At 48.5% G+C, this 22,328-nt stretch overlaps 1 protein-coding gene across 7 annotated transcripts in view; it reads left to right on the forward strand.

Annotated features, from left to right (window-relative positions):
* FAM149B1 (family with sequence similarity 149 member B1) overlaps positions 1 to 22,328 on the forward strand; it is a 635,963-nt gene that overhangs the window by 311,091 nt on the left and 302,544 nt on the right. For all 7 annotated transcript variants that reach the window (XM_078643097.1, XM_078643096.1, XM_078643101.1 and 4 more), the window contains exons 7-8: positions 2,787 to 2,974; positions 3,377 to 3,510. In XM_078643097.1, coding sequence (XP_078499223.1) covers positions 2,787 to 2,974; positions 3,377 to 3,510 — 322 coding nt within the window. The remainder of the gene's footprint in view (positions 1 to 2,786; positions 2,975 to 3,376; positions 3,511 to 22,328) is intronic.

Raw genomic sequence — 22,328 nt, forward strand, 5'->3', positions numbered from 1 at the left:
CAGTGTGTACAACACACTCGCGCCACAATCTAACTGCTTCACAACTTAGGGTTTACCATAAACCACCCAAAGTCTCACCTATAACCGTCCCACATACAACAATACCTCGGGGCTACAATAAATACCTCAAAGGCACTTGCATATTCCAGTCCAGCCAGGATATCAAGCATACAAAGCCTCATCACAAAGTTTCAACCGCAACACTCTCTTCCAGCTCGAGTGTTCATGCAAATCATAGGGATGATGGCCTCTTGCATATTCATAGTACCCCACGCAAGACTCCAGATGCGTCCCCCACAGGAATGTTTAGCACGACAGTAGAATAAGGCTCAAGGTCAGCTAACAGATCTGGTGTTGGTGGACGGTTGCACGCATCGCTCTCTGCAGTGGTGGAACACCAAAAACATTTCCAAGGGGCAACCGTTCATCGAGCCAGTTCCACAGATTGTGCTAACAGCGGACGCATCGCTCTCCGGCTGGGGAGCTGATCTGTTACATCATACAATTCAGGGCAAGTGGACACCCCAACAAAGGTTGTTCCACATCAATCACCTAGAGTTACTAGCCATTTTCCTAGCATTAAAGTTGTTCCAGAAACACATTCTGGGCAAGGCTGTCCTAGTCCGCACAGACAATATGACAGCAATGTATTACATACAGAAACAAGGCGGGACACACTCCCTGCAACTCTCCAAACTAGTTCAAAACATATGGAGGTGGGCTAGTCCTCATAAAAAAAATTCCTAGCACAACACTTTCCAGGAGTCCAAAACAGCATAGCAGATCTCTTAAGTCGTCAAACACAACAAACTCACAAGTGGGAACTTCATCAGCAAGTTCTTCAACCATTTTTCCAGTTGTGGGAGCAGCCAGATATATATCTCTTTGCCAAACACGAAAACGCCAAATGCCCAAGCTTCGCCACTAGGTATCCACACCCATTGTCCAAAGGGTATATGATATGGATGAATTGGTCAGGCAGATTTTCGTACGCTTTTCCGCCTCTCCCACTCATTCCACTGGTGGTGCGCAAACTACAGCAACACTCACTGACTCTCATCCTAGTTGCTCCAACATGGGCCAGACAACTGTGGTACACCACATTACTGGAGCTATCTGTAGTCCCGCACCAAAAACTACACCTCTCCCCACACCTCCTAACCCAGAGCCATGGAGAGATCAGACACCCAGATACGGCACAGCTCAACCGAGCGATCTGGCTCCTGAAGTCCTAGAATTTGGTTACCTTAACCTTCCCCTGACTGCATGAACGTTATCAGAGAAGCTCGACGGCCCACCACTAGCACTTGCTATGCAGCCAAGTGGAAAAGATGTGTTATATACTGCAACAATAACAACATCAATCCCTTAGATGTGCCAATCCAACACATCATAAGTTACCTCCTACATCTCCAAAGGTCTAACCTAGCATACACATCTATTAGGTTACACCTTGCTGCTATAGCAGCCTTCTTACAAAACAGACAACATTTGTCACTATTCAGAGTATCTGCCATCAAAGCCTTTATGGAAGGACTCAAAAGAATAATTCCACCCAGAGTACCACCCTCACCTGTGTGGAACTTAAATATTGTTCTCACAAGTCGAATGGGTCCTCCATTCGAAGCTCTGCACAAATCCGAATTGCAATTTCTCACATGGAAAGTCACTTTCCTAGTGGCCATTATTTCCCTTAGAAGTTTCAGTGAGCTACAGGCACTTACTATTCAGGAACCAGTTTTACAACTCCATCCTAACAAAGTGGTTCTCAGGACAAATCCAAAATTCCTTCCTAAAGTTATTTCTCCCTTTCATCTCAACCAGTCTGTAGAGTTGACAATATTTTTCTTGCAACCACAAACAGTCGCAGAAAGAGCTCTTCATACACTAGACGTAAAAAGAGCACTTCTTTATTATATTAACAGAACAAAACCTTTTAGCAAAACTCAACAGTTTTTGTATCCTTCTTACCACCACATAAAGGCAATCCTATATCAAAAGCTGGAATTGCAAGGTGGATTGTCGAAAGCATACAAATTTGCTATCAAAAAGCAACACGCACATTATCTATTCCCCCTAAAGCCCACTCTACCAGAAAAATAGGGGCTTCAATGGCTTTCTTAGGGAACATTCCCTTAGAGGCCATCTGTAAAGCAGCTACATGGTCTACACCAGACACATTCACAAAACATTATTCTGTAGATGTGCAAGCAAAGCAACAAGCTAGTGTGGGCCAGGCTGTACTCAAAACACTATTTCAAACAACTGCAACAGATACTGTTGGTCGCCGCTAAGGTGGAGTACTGCTATACAATCTATGCACAGTGTGTGATCTGCAGCTCATATGCCTCGAACGGAAAATGCTACCTACCAGTATGCATCTGTTCTTGGCATGTAGAGCTGCACATTCACACAAGCCCACCCGCCTCCCTGGCTACCTTTTATCTGTTCCAGTATTATCTTATTTAGATACAGCATACATGGGCATCTTTTCTGTTTCTTACAAAACTCCATCCTTTCCCTAACTGGCGAAAAAACAATCTGAAGATCGAGCCGACGCCCAAGCGCACTATGGTTCATAGGAGGAGTCACCTATCTCGTGACTTCCAAAGACTTTTCCAGGACAACAACAAAGTGCAAACATCCGGGCCCAACACCAGATGGTGATCTATGCACAGTGTGTGAATCTGCAGCTCTACATGCCAAGAACAGATGCATACTGGTAAGTAACATTTTCCATATATAATATTATAATATTAATTTTGGAAGTTTACATTTTGTTGCAGTGAGGAAGAGTTGTGTGGAGAAAACCTTGCTCTCCTGTTTGACACATTAAACTTGGGTCGTCCTCCAATATCTCCATTCAACTGCATGAGTAATGCTTTGTTGGCGTACTTATTCGATGACGTTTGGAGGGAAGTAGTAAGCTGCATGGAAGGCCTCGTTCGCAAACATTGGGAAAAATCTATCTCAGGTATAAAATCTCTTATTGCAGATAAAGATAACTAAATATGACATCAGATCAACTTTATATTTATTAAATGTACTGATTGTAATGTTGCTAACTATGTTGAGGCTATATGGGTTCATTTTCACAGTAATGTTTAATGTTGTGGATTATGTAATATTCAGTGTTCTGCCACTTATTTACTTGTTTTTGGTGTTTTTTGCTTCCAGTTTTTACATCTCAGTCTATACTTATTTGTTTGACTGATTTTTCAGCAATTTTCCATTGACACTTAACATTTTAATAAAATAGTAAAAATACGAAAGTCTACAAAGTTGACTTAATTTAATTTAAGACTAGGTAGTATTGTCTACGCTCCTCAAATATTTTAGCCAATATTACTCTAATTGGAGATGTTATTTTTTTTAGATGCAGTAAGAAGAGATCTATTTTTTGAAACAACAAACATGGAGTCTCTGAGCCCTTTACAGCAGTCTGAATCTCTTCCGATGACGTTGCCTCGCATGCCACTACCCAAAATGCACCCTTCCACATTGATTATGGTAAGCTAAACCGTGCAGTTTTAAACTTTAATGAACAATTTTAGTGTCTATTCTTATTGAAAAATACACAGGAGAGTGTCTTGTTCACAGTTTTCAATCTGCCGAAAAAAGTGAAGACCTGATTTACCATGTTTTTACTAGGCCTGGCTGGTGAACTCTGCTTCCGTTGCGGACTTTATGTAGTTGTCCGCACTCCAGGCTCCACGCTGATTTACCATGTTTTTACTAGGCCTGGATAGTAAACTCCGCTTCAGTTGCGGAGTTTGTGTACTTTTCCGCACTCGAGGCTCCACGGAGCACACAGAGTTCTGACACGTTGGCGAGCGTGAGCCAGAAAAATCTAACGCTAGATCACCACCCATCGAGAATACTCAAAGCAGGCGGGCGCAGATGGTTGCGACTGCATTGAGAAACCATCCGTTCGTGTTGAGGAAGCTGCTGCTCGAGTAGAAAATCTAATCATGCAGCAGAAAGAAGCAGCACAAGTGGGTGCCATTTGCGGGACAAACCCCAGCACTAAAATCTGCGCGAACTAATGCACTCCTAGTAACCTTCTGGTCCTTAATTAAAGTAACTGCACCATTCCCTCTGTGTATTTCTCTCTGTGTTATTACCCCATCAACACTTACCCTCATCTATTCCAAGTAATCATCCTTTTCTCGCTAGGATGGCAATGTTCAAATTAAAGGTTCCTCCACTTAGGAGAGGAGCAGAGAGAGTGATATGGCTGCCCCAAAAAATGAACAAAAATAGACAGCACTCACACAACTAATGAAGTCTTCGTGGGTGTACTGATGTTTATAAACGTTAAGGTTCGATGGTACAAAAGGAAATTGACATGTTCTAAAAGCAAAACCGTAAACTATGCCCCTCACACCGATAAACTGGAGTCACTTCACTGAATATCGAAGATGGCATATATCAAGCTCCTTAAGATCGGAGATGATTTTAAGATCAAGAACACGGTCCCGAACACCGGAATCCAAAGCTGCTCCTAGACGGCTAACTCTGAAATATTCATCTGACCTCAGCAACCGGAGGGTCATGAAGGGAAAGAAAACTAGACCGCTGTGTCACGAAGACGGAAGCGGTAACTGAATCAAGGAAGAAACAATGGGCGTGGTTCTGATCCAATACAGGAATTGCAAAGCCAAGCACTGAGTTCTAAATAGCTACCGCTTGTATACGGCTCCAGCGTTCCTCCTCCTTTCACCAATTGTAGGAGAGTAGGGTCTGCTATCCTATGGTCACGCCAATTTTTGCTTTTTGCTTCACTGGTTTTCGACTTAATGTGGCTGTGGGCCTGCTAATCAGACCCACAGCCTGCTGTTCTCTCTCTAAATTCACAGACATGTACTTTAGGTACATCACCAATTTGGTACTGGACACCTTGTCAGCCCCTATCCAGTGCACTATAGATGCCAAGGGCATAGGTGCATCCAAGGCCTACCAGGGGCTGCAGCATATCTTTTGCCACCCCTGGCTGGTACTTAAATCGACACAACTGGCTGTTCACACTGCTGGGGCAAGGTGGTGTAATCACCCCTTGCTTAGATATAGTATACCTATGTCTAAACCTATATCTGGACACATATATACCTATCAGTCACTCCTATGGCAGGCCTTAACAATCCTGGAGGCAGAGTGCTTGGTTTTATGTGAGATGGTGCTCTTGCATGAGCTGAGCCTGTCTGCAGCTTTCTGAACCATTTCCTTATAGCTGTTCTAGTGATACTGCCATACCATATACTCTTAAGTGCATTATAATCCTCGCGGTTAATGCTAACTTTGGTTTGGCTTTATCAAAACATGTCGTGTTTGTTGTCATACATTTTGGAATACTACCCCCTCGCCAATTCTGGCGACGGGGGTAGCATTCCACCCTTCTAGAGGGAGAAGACGTTACTTACTGCAAATGCGGTTAATCCTAACCAGAGCCCCAGCATCACAAAATGGATGCTGCTGCCACAGACACGAGTCTGGCCCCCTGCTGCTGACCGAAACTCGGCAGAGGAGGCTTGATCAAAGGATCTCTTGTCACAGGGAGGTGTCACACCACCCCAGACAGGAGATAGTGGATTGTAGCAGGGAGGGTTGAAAGAAACTAGACACTGCCTGGGGCGCACAAGGTGTCCCTGGGCAGATTCCAGTCAAACCGGTTCTGGGGCACTCCAGCCCCAGTCCTGGCGGCAAACTGGACAAAGGAAAAGGGGTGTAACCACCCCCTTCCTGGGTCCCACCCATAGGAGGGACCTAGCAGGTAATCCAGCCCCCAGATTTGGAATATAGGTGGGAGCAGTGCCAATGCACATCAGATTATCCTGACTGAAACTTATGAAACGAAACTCTGGACCATTCGACATTCCACTCGACGTGGAAGACTGAAGAATCTCCCTTGTGGTCAAGGAGTGACCACCCTGTGCAAACAGGCACCATCCAGCACTTCGACGTTTGCTTTGTTGCAGTTCCCGCCGGAACTCAAGCGACAGAGACCGACAAGAGCCAGCTATCCTGACTTCCAACAGCCCGATCCACAGTCTATGCAGAGCTGGGACCCCTGGAGGCGACCTGAAGCGTGGGAGCGGCCATCTTGAATAAACCACGAAGCGCTGACCGTGCAGCACCCGAGGCTTCCTCGAAGCTGTGCATTGGAGCGTGAGAAGCTCCAGCCCCGAGCAGCTTTTACACCAAAGCTCACCCCTCCACACTCGACGAGTGCTGCGTGGGGCCCTTTTGCATTTTTCTGCTCGACGCGTTGGTCCGGTCGCTTGCCCCTTGGCTAGTGGCCCCAGAACCGACGAGCCTTCAAACTTGAACAGCTAGTCTGGTTGCTCCAGACTGGCCCTCGCTCCCCTGAAAAGGAGCACCCGCTCAGACCTTGCTGGTCCGAGTGTTAAGCCATCTTCGAATCCTGCGTGGGTTGCCTTTGCCAAGGCTTGTTGACTCCGATCATGAAGCCGACACCGCCGACAGCGAGAGCCTTCGTGGGACAGCTCGTGATTCACTCCAGGACATCCTCGGTGCCCCAGAGACCACGTGGCAGCGGAGAGAAGCTACACGACATCGACCTGATTGCGCCCGACATTGCCTGGTTCCTTCCTGGTTCCTTCCTGGTCACTGGCTAGTGACCCAAACTCTGTGCCCTCTGCTTTCAGGTATCCTTCGACTTCGATCCACCCTTGGATCGCACCGGACACTTCTCTTCTGGACGCCTGCAGCATCTTCATCTTCAGGCACCATAGAACTGCGTGACGAAACCCGACACATCTTTGCACCTGTGCACCCGCTTCCTGTGGGTGAGGTAACACTTGAACGCCGATGCTTCTGTAGAGGTTTACACCTCTAGTGTCTAAGTCTAAAGTTTTGTCCTTCTAGTCCAGTCGGAAGACTCTTAAAACTGTAACTCGATAACTTTTACGCACCATTGACATTGCATTGGTGCAAGCTTGTGCTTTCTGCACTGCACCCGAATCCCGCGGGCTACTCCCGTCCTAACTGTGGTTAGTCCAGTGTAGTCCAAGCGATTCCCAAGGCCCTAGGCCTTACCCCCGATCGATTAGTGATTATTATACCACTTTTTTGATATATGGTTTGAGTGGCCACCGGCCTCATCCAAAAACGTGCAACTTGTATATGTTATATTGTGCTTTTGTTTAAACGCTTGTGCTTCATTGCTCATAAAGAGTAGTGGGGATTACTCTGAGAATAAATACATATATTTTTATAATATATAACTTGTGTGGTGTCCTTTTATTTGATATTACAGGATTGCATATGGTAAAACAGCTGGCTTCACATGTCCTCTTGAGTTAAGCCTTTAAGGCTGCTTAGTCCATGCTACCCCTAGGATAGCTTGTCTAATAAGGTTGACTTACAAACACCACCATAAGGGATTGTTTGGACTGATACAGGGTGCCCACAGAACTGTGGACATCATACATCAGGCCAACTTCTCACACCAATCTATTAACACAAGAATCCTGTTTTATGTCACCCGTAGTTATGTGATGATACAAGAAGCACGGATGTAGCCCCCAGGTCTAGTTTTTACAAAAGCTTGACCAGAAAAACAATTGAATGAGATTGAGTCTAACAAATCCTCTCCCTGATGAATTAATGCAAAAAAAAAAGGTGTATCAACCTTATTGTCCTTTCTTTTTAATTGCTAATCTGTGAGATGTGATGCCACCTTGTGGTGTGGCCGTAAACTCTTTCTTATAGCTAATAGATTTGTAAAATGATGTGTAACCTGTGCTGAGAACGATGTGCTTCGTTGGTCTTACCTTGTCTCAAAACGTACTTCGTGACTGGGACAGTAATATTCTAACTGCCCAGTAGCACAGTGAGCATGTGTGCCTTCTTTCTGCCCCTCTGGGTGTACAAATACTTGAACAACCCCTTCTGTAATATATATTGCACCAGCGCTAAATGTGCACTGGCACAAAATACAGGGGGGTTGCACCATGCAAATGAGGAATCGCTTTGCTTTATATTAAGTTGGCACACAGTCCGTGCGCCCCTTAAGGGAGACTCCTGTAAGTGGGATATTGGGGTCCTATGAACCTTCCCCAAACATCCAGCTCCTGGCAGGTGCAGTCACTCATTGCACCTGCCTCTGTGGGGTTCATCGTCCCCTTTAAAATGGAGGCTGGTTTCCGCTGCCTTGTAACAGCACATTTATTGTGATAGCCTGCACTTACCCATTTTATGCCAGATGCACCCAGTTAACGGCTCAATGTTGCACAGACTAGGGTAGTGCGTATTATCAGTAATATGGTCCGTCTGTCTTGTGGCACCCTTAACAATCCACCCCTCCTTCCCAGTTCCCTGTTTGTGCTTGATTGTTATGAGTAGGAATTGCCTTATGTTATCTTCACTACTCTTTTCCAAGTGCAAGGTTTGGTGCCTTTGGGTTTTGAAGTTATTTCAACATTTGCAAAACTAGTTGTTTGTTTTTGGGGTTTTAAAAAAAACTTTTTTATTGGTATTAATATCAGGACATAATACATTCACTTGCTACACATACATGGCTGTAAGCATAACTACAGGACGCGACGAGATTACACGTTTCAACAACACCCATTTTGGCACAGTTGCTGCAACTGGCCCCTGCTCATTGTCGCCCCACTATTCTCGTCTATTAGTTAGACACATCGTCCGCCTCCAGTGCAGGTGGATCGCAAATATAACCTCTAAACTTGTTCCACGCTCCCCAGACCTTTTCCCATTTCCGTGGACAGCCGCGGTGGATAAAGACCGCCCTTTCCGCTACCATGGCCTCATCCATAACTTTGCACCAATTCCGGAATGTGGGTAGTTCCCCTGACCCCCACAGCAGAGCGATAATGCGTTTGGCAAAAGTCAATCCCAAAGTCACCCAATCCTGCATCTGGTGGGTAAGATCGTTGGGTTCCCACACCGCTAACAGACATCGCTTTAGTTCCGGCAACAATGATATTTCTACCATCTGTGATATGGTGCGCATCACCTTAGCCCAGAAGGCTGCTATTTGTGGACATTGCCAAAGGGTGTGAAAAAATGTACCCTCCTCCCCACAATTTCGTAAGCAAAACTGACGTTGAGCCTTCCCTATTTTGTGGAGGGTGGACCTGGTGTAGTATGAACGATGCAGCACCTTTAACTGCACTTACCTTAATCGAGAGGGTATGGCAGCTTCTCTCGGAGATGATAACTCCTCCTGCCATTCCCCATCTTCTAAGTCTCCCAAGTCCCGGGACCATTTTTGTTGCAGCGGCGTCATCGGGTCAAGGGGGTTATTAACTAATTTACGATATGTGAAAGATGTGGCCCTTTTGTACATATGTTCTGTCAGTAGTCTATCTTCCAGAGGGGTAGCCTCTGGTATGACGGCGGCAGGTGATAATATTGTCTGTAGCGCATGCCGAATTTGCATATATCTAAACTGTTCTGTCGGCGCCAGTTCATATTGGGCCCTTAAATGTTCAAATTTGACCACCTCCCCCTTTTTCCAAAGATTGCCTATAGTGGATAAACCTATGACATCCCAAGCTGTAAACCCCTTTACTATTTCTAAGGCGCCCAACCTGCCACGAGTCCCAGAGAGGCATCATCTGCGTTATAATCCCTGTATATTTTAATTTGGCCTGCGCCCTGTACCATATACCAACCGTGTGTGCTGTTGGGCCAATCAGGGAGTCTACGCTCGCTATATAATGCTGATAATATGCCATCTTCTCCCAGCCCCTGCCTATCTGCTTGGAACGCTGGATCGGTCTGGGGGGCTTGTATCCACTGATTAATTATTTTATGGTGAGCTGCCCAATAATACAGTTGTATACTGGGGAGGGCTATCCCGCCGTCATACCAGCTCCGTACTAGTTTATCTTGCGCAATGCTCGCTGGCTTACTCCCCCATAACAATCTAGAGACTTTAGCCATTATTGCCTTAAAGTATGTCAGTGGGACGGCAAACAGGGTGTTTTCAAGGACATATAAAAAACGGGGGAGTGTCATCGTTTTAAAAAGCGCTGCCCAACAGTGTCAGCGGGAGGTTGCGCCAACATGTCGTGTCCCGCTTAAACCGTTCCAGCGGGGGCCTTAGATTTTTTTGAGTTGTTTGTTTTTTAAGACAAAACATTTTGTAACTGAATTTCTCATCTTTGAATCAAACATAACAAAGTATATTTGTTGGATTAACAACCGTTCTCATCATCAGATGACTACCATCTTTAGTATCCACTCCAACGTAAAAAGAGTGTCATCGGGGCGTTGTATAGCTGCCTCCTGAGACCGCCACCGGGCTCGACCTGGTGCCTGCAAGCACCCGTCGCCTACCGGGAGCGATTAGTGTGAGTTTCCGGCCCGGTACGAGAGACCGGCCGATCCACGGCATAGCGGGAGGAGGCCTGGATCGACGGCCGCCATTGCTCCTGGCCGGTCGGGCTGCTTCTACCTCCTGCGCCCGACCGATTTGCAGCATCGAGGAGCGAACAGCCGAAGTTAGCGCTGAGCGGCTGGAGGCCCCCCCCCGCTGTGACACAGCCACACGCAGCGCCCGGGGTCGGGTCTCGTGGGCCCCCTGTTGTGTGCGGTGCCCGGGGATCGGGCGCCTTCCGGGGGCCGGCAGCCGCTACCTGAGGCCGGTGCTTTGCGGCCTACTCTGGCCGATTTCCCTTGTGCGGCCTGCCATCCTTCGAGACCCCCGGACGGGTGCAGAGGGACCGACCCGGCGTGGGCCGATGCCTGGAGGGACGTCGAGGGCTGCATGGGGGTCCCCGGTTGGCTCGGGGGCCCTCGAGCTCCGGTGAGGCCGCAGCTCCACGTGGGAAGCCTTGGACTCTGGGCCCAGTTGGAGAGAACACCTGTGTGAGTACCCACGGGATCCCAGTTGCAGAGCTGTGGGGGCCCGAGCGGCGCAGTGGCGATTTTAATCGCGGTCACCCGATTTACGCTCCCGGCGTGCGCTGGTTGGAGCGGGTTTGGACTTCTTCTCCTGGCCTTGGGGGGACCGCCGGCCTGGAGCTATGACGACTAGGCCCGCAAGGATAAGCCGGGCAAGGACACAGCGTCAAAGGGCCCGCCGCCTGCCTCGTCCCCTGGGCCCAGCAAGTCTCCTCAGCGGGGAGATGATGAGGCGCCTGCCACCAAGGCCTTTATGGTTGAACTCTTCCAAGCCATCAAGGAGGACATTTCGGAGCTTCGCTCCCAACTGTCGTCGGACCTCCGTGAGGTGAGAAGGGATGTGGATGGCATCGGAGAGAGGGTGGCGACCTTGAAGGAACATGACCTGGGGCTGGCGGGAGATGTCCACCAAATACAGTAGGAAGTACTCAGGTTATCGGAGCAGAATCTGGACCTCCAGGCCCATGCCAAGGACTTAGAAAACAGGTCGCGGCGGAACAATATCAGGATAAGAGCAGTGCCATGGGAAGGAGAGGGGGGGACTTACGAGGATATGTGGAAGCCCTCTTCCTACAGATCTTGGCCGAAGACGATGTCAAGGAAATTCGCATGGATAGAGTCCATCGTGTGGGCCTTCCGCGGGGTTCGAGAGCTCCACCCCTGACATATTGGTTTGTGTCCACGACCTCCAGCTGAAGGAACGTATACTTAGAAAGGCCCGGGGTCCCAACCCCTTGCAATTTCGAGATCACCATCCTCAGCTTTTTCAGGACCTGGCTGCTTCGACGCTGCAGACACAGGGAGACTTCCGTCCAGTGACCGCATTCCTCCGAGAGCAACATGTGACCTACTCCTGGGGTTACCCCTTCCGTCTTATCTTTCGATGGCACAACAGACTTGTCCAGGTCAGGTCGCTGTCGGCTGCCAAGGAGATCCTTGGACTGGATGACGACGCCGCACCCCCAGGGGAGAGGGGCTCCCCTTCAGGTCGTCGATCGCGCTCCCCGGCCTGGCAGAGAGTGGGTCGCCTTGCAACAACGGGTGGGCCGGACATTTCGGCCCGCCTGCACGAGAGGGGGACTGCGGTTGCCTCGGTTGCGCTGGTTACGGAGGCGACGAGGTCCCATAGCTCATCTGCAGCGTGAGGCTTCAGGACGGAGTTGAGTGGTAGCCGGAGGGACACACTTCCATCAGGTACCTTATGGACTCACTGGTGCGTCACCCCGGACTTGTGTTTTGGGGGGACACTGCCTGGTCTCGCCACCCCGACCCCAGCGGTCTTTACTGGGAGGCCCCCTTGCAGTGCCTCGCACTGCTCTATGTTACATGTTTTTTTCAGACTTATTGTTTCTTGATGGTTGTTTAGGGGACTGGGTTCTGGCGGGTGGGGGGGAGGGGGAGGAAGGGCAGTGGTGGTAGCAAAGATTCTTGTGTGTGTGGTTTGTGGTGGTTGGAGGGTGATGGATGCACTGGGCTGGGTGGACTTGGGGGGGGGGGGGGGGTGCCAAGTCCTGCTTTCCGTGTAGCGTCCTGGGGCCTGCGCCTCTGTGCAATACTTTCACCAGTGGAGGGGTGAGTGGCGGGCGGCTTTGGCTCTGGGAGGGGAGGGGAGGGGAGGGGAGGGGGGAGAAGGCCGAACTGATCTCGAATGAGGAGAGGGGGGGGGTCTGAAACCATGATGCCTCTCACCTTAGGTACTTGGAATGTGAAAGGTTTAAACTCTCCCCAGAAACACCAGAAGGTGTGGAAGTTTATCCTAGACCATCAATTGGACGTGGTGGACTTTCAGGAAACCCACCTGGCGCGAAAGGATGAGGGCCGCCTTAAGCATAGGCAATTTCCCATTATTTACAGGTCTTCTGCCCCCACGAAACATAGGGGAGTGGCTCTCCTTTTCCGCGCGGCCCTGCATTTCCAACCCCTGGATGTACGTACTGACAAGGAGGGCCGCTGGCTTATGGTTAAGGGTATGCTCTATGGCAAAATGTGCTCCTTCCTGGTCCTCTATGCTCCCAATGTCGGTCAAAATGGGTTTGTCCGGGACCTGCTGCGGGTGGTTGACGACTTCGTAGAAGGGGTCTTGATTGCGACGGGGGGCTTCAACTTGTTATGGAACAGGGAGCTGGATAGCTCTCGTCTCCAGAGATCCGATACGGGCCTTTTCTCTGCTGACACACAACAGAAGATAGGGGACATGGGTCTCGTAGACAGTTGGCGCTTTCTCCACCCCCAGACTAAAGACTTTACTTTCTACTCCCACGTACATCAGTCTTACTCCCGGCTAGACCACATCTTTGTGAGTCAATCCCTTCTGGAGACTCTGCGCGATGCCAAGATCTTTGCCTTGTCTGTCTCTGACCACAGTTTGCTAACGCTTTGCTTGCATTGGGTGGCGGGATGCTCTATCCCACGTAAATGGTACTTTCCGGCCTCCCTGGTCAGGGATGACTCCTCCTGTAAAGCATTACGGAAGGCTATCCACGACTTCTTTGACCTGAATCGCGAGGACGACACCTCTATCTTTACGAGATGGGACGCCTTCAAGGCGTCAATACGGGGCAGCTGCTTAGGACTTAATGCCGCCCTCAACAAGCTGAGGAGGACGGAGCGGGAGGAACTGGAGAGGGAACTGTCCGCTCTTGAACTAGCGCATAAACAAAACCCGTCCAGGCAGACGCTGAGACCGCTGACGGCTGTCAGGGGCAAACTCAGGGCTCACTACAATAACAGGGCGGAGTTTACTTTGCTGAAACTGAGACGCCTTTCCTATTCGCAGGGTAACAAAGTAGGGAAACACCTGGCCCGCCAACTCAGGGATAAGAGAGAGAAGGAATATATAGGGGGGATCCGGGACGCGGCAGGGTCCATGGTGCATAGTGACTAGGCCAAAGCTGGCCTCTTCGGGGACTTCTATGCAGCGCTGTATTCGGGTGACACTCTGGATCCCGAGAGACAAAGAGAGTATCTGAACACACTCCCTCTCCCTCAGGTCTCCACAGAGTGAAACAAGCTCCTCACCGCCCCCTTCACCAGAGAGGAGGTCGTGGCGGCCATCAAAGCTCTGAAGCCCCATAAAGCTCCGGGAGCCGATGGCTTTACGGCCCTCTTTTATCAGACCTTTACCTCGGAAGTGGCTGATTTCTTGGTGCAACTTTTTAACACTATGGCGGAGTCCGGCTTGACCACGGACTCCATGGCGGAAGCTGTTATATCGGTCATCCCCAAGCCAGGGAAGGACCCGTCCAAAGTGCTCAGCGTACAGACCTATAGCCCTACTTAACGTAGATGCTAAATTATACTCCTCTCTAATCGCGAACAGGCTACAGGACCTGATGCCGGCCCTCATCCACCCGGACCAATCAGGATTCATTAAAGGGCGCCAAACCCATGATAACACCAGGAGAGTCATCCATCTCATCGAGAAGGCCAACAGGTTCAAGATCCCAGCAGTTCTACTAGGCCTTGACGCTGAGAAGGCCTTTGACCGGGTGGACTGGGGCTTTTTGTTCCAGACTTTGACAACCTTTGGCTTCTCACCCAAATTCTTAGAGATGCTCAAGGCGAACTATACCAGTCCCCGGTCTAGGGTGAGAATTAATGGGCAATTGTCGGCGTTTTTCCCGCACTCGCGCGGAACTAGACAGGGCTGCCCCCTTTCCCCTCTGCTTTTTGCTTTAAGCATCGAACCTTTGGCACTCGCTGTGAGGAAGAACCCTGACATTCGGGGACTGCCCTTCACTGGGGAACACCACAAGATCACCCTGTTCGCCGATGACGTCCTGCTTTCCCTTTCGGACCCCGCTCACTCCCTCCCCCACGTTCAGGCTGCTCTAGCACGCTTTGAGGAAGTGACGGGCTTTAAAATTAACCATGATAAATCTTATATTCTCAATCTTACGCTTCCTCCAGCAGAAGTGCACCGTCTTCGGCCACTCACGCCATTACCGTGGACCCTCTCCTCTTTACTGTACCTGGGGATTCATCTAACTCCCACGATCGGGAAGTTATACTCTGCTAATTTCCCCCCCTCATGGAGAGACTGCGGGATGACCTGAGTAGATGGCGGCCACTATACATATCTTGGCTGGGACGGATCCACGCGATCAAAATGACCCTTCTCCATAAGTTCTTATACCTCTTCCAGGCACTCCCTATTGTTCTGGATAGAGACTTCTTCCTTCGTATCAAAGCGTTGATGCTTCGCTTCATCTGGCAGGGGGGTCGCGCTCGCTTTTCATTTCACATTCTCCGGCGCCCGAAGAAGGAGGGCGGGGTGGGTCTTCTCGATCTGCACTTATACTACAAGGCTGCACAGTTGCGAGTGTTGGTGGAGTGGTCCCAACCCACTTCGGAGAAGCATTGGTTGCACATGGACAGGAGCGTTACGGGGAGAACGATATGGGATTTGATGTGGAAACCCAAGGGTGATAGGCCCCTGAACGCTTACATTAGCACCCCCACCAGCACTACTCTGACGGTATGGGACTCGGTCTCTGGTGATGAGCGCTGGACATCGTTCCCATCCCCCTTTACGCCAATATCTTTAATCCTGCTTTTCCCCCTGCTGTCAGAGTGGGTCCCTTTGATGCCTGGAGGGAGGGGGATGCCTGGCCCTGACGCACTTATTCCATGGCTATGCCCCGCTCACTTTTGATGCATGCGAGACTACGGGGTCTAGCGCTCAGAGATGTTCCGCCATACCCAGTTGCTCCAGTGGGCACTTTCCACCTCAGTTAGGGATGCGGCCACCAGACCGCTTACCCCCTTCGAGACCTTCCTTACCAAGACATCTGCCATGCGTGGTGCCATTTCCTTTCTCTGTGGTCTTCTATTGTTTACGGCCATCTCCCCGAGACCACGATATATGGGCCTTAGGGAGGATCTCCTTGGACGCAATATCTCGGATGAGAAGTGGTCCCACCTGTGGTACGATATAGCTAAACATAATCATTCGGTGGAACTTAAGGAGGCCCATATTAAAACAATGATGGATTGGTACTCATATCCAGCCAAGTTGAGCCGGATCTTTCCGGGCTCCTCAGATAGGTTTGGAGGGGTTGTGGCCTATTGGGAGACTTTAGGCACATATGGTGGGACTGCCCTGCCATACGTGCCTATTGGGAGGAGATTCTGTCCCACATTAAGGTGATTCTGGGCTACCCAATTGCGGACTCTATGGCTCATGTTTTTGTAGGCCTGCGAGATCCGGCTCTCGAACACCAAACCAGAGCAAACAAAAAGATACATTGGCATTGTATTGGTGCGGCCAAACTGACCCTAGCGGCGGCCTGGAAGAAAAAAGAGGCCCCAGCGCTTTCCCTGTGGCATGCCAGATTATGGAGGTTATTGAGTATGGAACATATGGCTGACATCTTCTTCAACAATTTCCGGAACTTCACGTTTTGATGGGGCCCACTAGTTCGCTTTCTCTCTAAGGGCTTGCCGTCTGCGGTCTGCCCACCTTCAGTGCGGGCTCTTCACCTGTTTTAAGTGTAAGAATTTTCCATCCTGTTGACTAAGTATGTATGACGGTTGCTACCACCACTTGGGAGGGGGGAGGGACAGGGGAGGGTTGGGGAATTCTTTTCGTTTCTATTCTTGCGACAGCCCGCCACATGGAGGAGGCGGATTGATGGACTAAGCCTATGGTACTGCTGACCCTGTTCACGATGCTAAATACGCAGTAGCGCCTGTTCCTGCTGCTAGCCCTGCCCTTTCACAGACTTGTATCTCCTTTGGGCTATACAACATGTTCTTCCCATTAACTTGTGGACTTCTACAACCTGAGCACGGGTCCCCTTGCTTCATGCCATATCTGCCGCCTGACTTACTGTGTGCCCCTTGCGAGGGAAGTGTGCGGGACTGTCGCATGTCTTTTTTCTCTTCTGTCTTACAAATATTAATAAAAACATCTTTGACAAAAAAAAGAGTGTCATCCATTTATATATATCTTGATGGGCTATGTACCCTTTATTGTAACAAGACAATATTTTTGTGCATGACACCACTTTACTCTCACGGAACTTCTACCCATCATCTACACTGCCCAGGTGTTCCATCCATAGCCCCCCAGATCTTTAGGATTTTCTTGTCACCCTCTGCCCTCGAATGCACTACTTTCTACGACCCTGCACGGATTCATATTTAATACCCATTTAGATACCGTTGGAGCCTCTAAGCTACCCCACAACGTGACTGTCACAGTGAGCCATCATCAGTATAATACCACAGAACAAGTTAGACTGTTTCCGTGGTGTGGGCTTATCTCAGATGCTTAAGACCAAAACATTTGAATCCAGGGCAAATTGATTGTCATAGATAATTAGAAAAAGGGAAACATTTCTGCCGCAAGCATATACTATGCAAATAGCATATACTATGGATGAAGTCTCTTGCCTGGCCTCACCTTTGGCACAATGAACAATGGTAATTTAAGCTATCTTCTTCAGAAGAGCTCTTGTTTAGCTCTTGTTTAGTGTCTCCAGTGAAATATTTCTGGTTGCACTAAGGTAGCGGTCTTCATGCTGCAGCTTGATTTGAAGCCAGACTGGTAGTCATGCAGGAGATGGTTAGCACTGATGTGATCTTGGAGTTAAACATAGACCACCTTTTCAATGATCTTTCCCATGAATAGTAGGTGAGTGATGGGACAGTAGTTAGTGAGGTCATCAGGGTCTATTGTAGGTTTCTTTAGGAGTTGAAGGACCTGGCCTGTCTTCAGAGCTTTTAGGAAGATGCCTTGAGGGAAGGAGGCATTGGCAATAGTAAGAGAGCATTCTTAGAGGGAGCTTCATCATCTTCATAAGAAGTGGCTATGAAGGACTTGAAGGAGATTTGAACTACTGTATGTAATATGTATTTGTTAAAATCCAGCAGCTGATTTTTACCTACAAAATTCCATTTAGTTCGATCACAGTCTATCTAAAGGATCCTTTTCTGGTATCTTTTTTCACCTTCTCTGTGGCTAAATATTTCTTTAATTGGCTAGAAAAAATCTCAGCCTCCAGCCAGTTGACGTTCCTCATTTGGAAAGTTTAATATTGTGCTCTCTAAATTGATATCCTCTTTCTCCTCTGTTGGAGTTCCTGCAGGAGTAAAATCTTTTGTTCAAGGCATGTGAGCTGCAGATCACATACTTCCATAAGATCACTATCTAGTGTTGGGCCTGGATGTTTGCACTTAATTTTTCTGGAAGACGTTTTCCCTAGTCATGAGGTTGGGGACTCCTCCCTTAGGTGATAGTGCACATGGTCATCAGCTCCATCTTCAGATTGTTTTTTTTCCGCCATCGGGTTCGGATGTACCTTGCTGTGCTCCGGTTCGACTTCGATCCTTCTCTGCGCGTATCATATTCACACTCGACAGTATTGTTTCCGTTTGTGTTCCCCTTTCATAGTGGATCGTTATTCCTAAAGAAAATTTCAATCGGAGAGCTTGTGGTAAGCTGTCGAGCCTAGCTCAACTCACAGTCAATGGAACAAACTAATTTCAAGTTCTGTCCTCGCCGTGCGAAATACCCGTGCACCGACTCACACAAAGTGTGCAATTTGTGCTTGTCACCCGATCACCGAGAAGACCACTGCGACGCATGCCGAGCTTTCCGCTCCAAAAAGACTCTTTGCGAGCGTCAGGCCAGACAACGCGACATGCAGAGACATTCCGGACCTCTTCTGCCCTCAATCATAAGAGGACAAAGGCGACAAGCCCATCGGAGCCGATTAGGAACAGAAAGACATCTTCGTTCCCGAAGATAGCTCCGATGAGGTTGAAGACATCCTGCGGGGAATGTACCGTGAGTACAGCCCCAACCTCGCCCCACCTTCCACTTCCATCCAAGAAAAAGGCTCCGCACCAACCTGTGCCCTCGGGCCTCGGTGGAACAAGCTTCCGAAGCCCCGCCTTCCGGCTCAGCACCGAAGCGTACTAAGAAGACTCCCGGCTCCGAAAACCCCTTGCCAAATCGGGCACCGAGCCCAAAACTTTGGAATCAGGGAAAAAGTCTGGCACTGAATAAACTTCGTCGGCACCAAAACAAACTTTGTATCCGAAAACCTGGCCAAGAAACCATCGGCGCTGAAACATTCAGTGCCAAAAAAAACCTGAGATGCCGAAGTCACAAAAAAACATGTTTTCGGTGATCCAATCGACAAACCGGATCTGAAACAAAAAATCCTGGTTATACACCCAAAGACTGGACATTTCACCTCTAAAGTAACTTTAAAAAGAGGTGCTACTACAGAAGAGGAATACCACATACCTTTAAAGAAAAGAACAATTGGATAAATCCTTCCCCTCCTCTTGCTCTTCCTTCACCTTCTCTACCCCAGACTATACTTCACTTAGACAGGCTGAGCGCCGATGGAGGCGTAACTACGACCCTTTGCTAAAGTCCACGTATACTGACCTACTCAAATCCTATAAAAAGTCTATTATTTTGGCTAAATCTTCCCATTATTCCCAGAAAGTTATCAATTCCGCATCTAAAACAAAAGAAATCTTTTCTATCGTGGCTGAACTTTCCTTACCTTACCGTGTTACCCCTCAGCCTCAACCTTCGCAAGCTTTGTGCGACTCCCTTAATTCCTTCTTTATCGATAAAATCTCCACGATAAAAAACAACATCCCCCCTACCACTCCATCGCAGGTCAGTGTTCTCCCCCCTTCTAATCCTCACTCTTTGTATCAATTCCCCCCTATTTCCCTGGATAACTTCTTTTCACTCCTTCAGACCGTTGGCTCGGGCTCTCCCAATGATTGTTGCCCTCCGCAAATTCTAAGAGATGCTTTTATGGCCTGTCCCGGCCCCCCTCTTGACCTTCTAAACCGTTCACTCTCTACAGGCTCTGTCCCTAATGCTTTCAAAAGCGCTGTAGTGGTACCCATCTTAAAAAAACCTGGATTTGACCCTGCGGTCTTGGGCAATTACCGACCTATCTCCCTCCTTCCTTATCTGGGGAAGGTCCTAGAGACCTATGTCACCCGTTGCCTAAGTACTTTTATCGAGGAAACTTGTTTCCTCGATGATCAACAGGCAGGTTTTAGACCGGCCCATTCCACGGAGGCAGTGTTGGTGGCGGTGATGGACACCCTGAGGCGGGGGGCTGATAAGAACTTGGCCCAGGCCCTAGTGCTTTTAGATCTCTCGGCCGCTTTTGACACGGTCGACCATGTTATTTCTCAGGCAAACATCACTCACGCTAATACTAGTAGCTCCAACTTGGGCACGTCAACCCTGGTTCACAACCCTGCTGGAACTCTCTCTGGTACCACACCAAAAGTTACATTTGACTCCCGGTCTTCTCACACAGAGCCATGGAGAAATCAAACACCCAGATCCCAAACAGCTGAACCTTGCGATCTGGCTCCTGAAGTCATAGAATTTGGTTACCTCAAACTTCCACCAGATTGTATGAACATAATTAGAGAGGCTAGAAAGCCTACCACAAGGGTCTGCTACGCAGCCAAATGGCAGCGTTTTGTTATTTATTGTAAAAATAATCAAATCAACCCTCTTGATGCTTCCATACAGAACATACTGTGCTACCTATTACATTTGCAGCAGTCAGCATTTGCTTATACATCTATCAGACTGCATCTTGTTGCCAGAACAGCTTACCTTCAAAATAGGAAACCCTTGTCGGTATTTAGAGTGCCCGTCATCAAAGCATTCATGGAAGGGCTAAAAAGGGTAGTACCACCAAGACGTCCACCTGCACCAGTATGGAATCTTAACATAGTCCTCACAAGGTTAATGGGTCTGCCATTTGAACCCATGCACAAATGTGAACTACAGTTCTTTGCTTGGAAAACAGCATTCCTCATGGCAATCACTTCATTGAGGAGAATGGGTGAACTACAGGCACTAACCATAGAAGAACCCTTTTTCCAGTTACATAAAGATAAAGTAGTTCTTCGAACCAACCCTAAATTCCTACCTAAGGATGTATCTGCATTTCACATCAATCAGTCAGGTGAATTACCTGTATTCTTCCCTCAACGTGATTCTGTTGCAGAACAAGCTTTACATACCTTAGATGTCAGAAGAGCTCTTTTGTATTACACTGAAAGAACAAAATTATTTCGTAAAACCAAACAACTCTTTGTAGCTTTCGCACTTCCTCACAAAGGAAATCCAATCTCCAAATCAGGAATAGCTAGGTGGATTGTCAAGTATATTCAGATTTGGTCCGGCAGAATGGTGACGTTAGAGGGTTTAAAATAGAACAGTCAGATGCGGCGGAGGAAAAAATATTGTTGTATGCTGACGATATCCTCCTGTACATTACACACCCGGCCATCACGATCGCAGCACTGTTCTTGGAGCTGGAGCGATATGGAGCTCGAGCTGGCTACCAGATTAACTGGCATAAGTCGATACTTTATGATCCCCTGGGGAGGGAGGACTGGATAGATCTGCCAGGGAGGCTGAAGACGACGGGTGAAGGTTTTCTGTACCTAGGGATCTTTGTGACATTAGACATTACCCTCTCCTATGAGCGGTGTGAGAAGTTGGCCTGATAAATGATGTTCACTAGTTCTAGTGATCACCTTGTATCAGTCCAAACAACCCTTATGGTGATTGGTTGTAAGTCAACCTTATAGACCAGCTATCCTAATGGTAGCATGGACAAAGCAGTCTTAGGCTAAACTCTTTTGGCATGTGAAGCCAGCTGTTTTACCACATATAACCCCTTGAATACCAGATGAAAGGACACCACACAGGTTGTTATGAAAATAAACAATATATTTATTAATAAAAACACCTCTGAACTCTTTATGAGTTCAGAGGGCTAAGCACATGACAATCTCCTAGGAAAAATACGATAAGTTGCACAAAATTACAATGGTGCCCTAGGGGCACGACAAACCATATACTAAGTAAATGGTATAAGGAAATCGATAGAAGGAATGGAGCTGTCCAGAGGCTGTAGGTTCGCTGGGACTACACTATCCTAACCTCAGGTAAGTAATAGGAGGCCCACGGGACGCGTGTGCAGAGTGTGAACTCACACGCGAGATGCGGAACAAAGTCAATGGACAGTACAGGTTACGAAAAAGGTAAGTACAGACAGTCTTTACTATCTAGGACTAAAACCACTGGAAATCTGGACACTAGGAGAGTTAATCTACTCTTGAGCACCGAAATGCTCTTGTTACTTCACCCACTGGCTGCGGGTGCATAGGTGTCAAAGTGTGTCGGGTTTCCGCTTCGAAGTCTATGGAGCCTTGAAGAAAGATGCTGCAGGCGACCAGGAGGAAGATGTCTGGTGCGATCCACGGGTGGATCGAGGAAGAAGAGGACCTGAAAGCAGAGGGGACAGTGTTCAAAGTCACTAGCCAGTGACCGGTGTGGAACCAGGAAGGAACCAGGAGCTGTATTCGCGATCAGGTGAAGAGTGGACGCTTGTCTCTGCAGCCACGTGGACCAGGAGGTG

Source organism: Lissotriton helveticus, chromosome 5_1 (assembly GCF_964261635.1).
Source record: "Lissotriton helveticus chromosome 5_1, aLisHel1.1, whole genome shotgun sequence".
In the NCBI taxonomy this organism is placed as follows: Eukaryota; Metazoa; Chordata; class Amphibia; order Caudata; family Salamandridae; genus Lissotriton; species Lissotriton helveticus.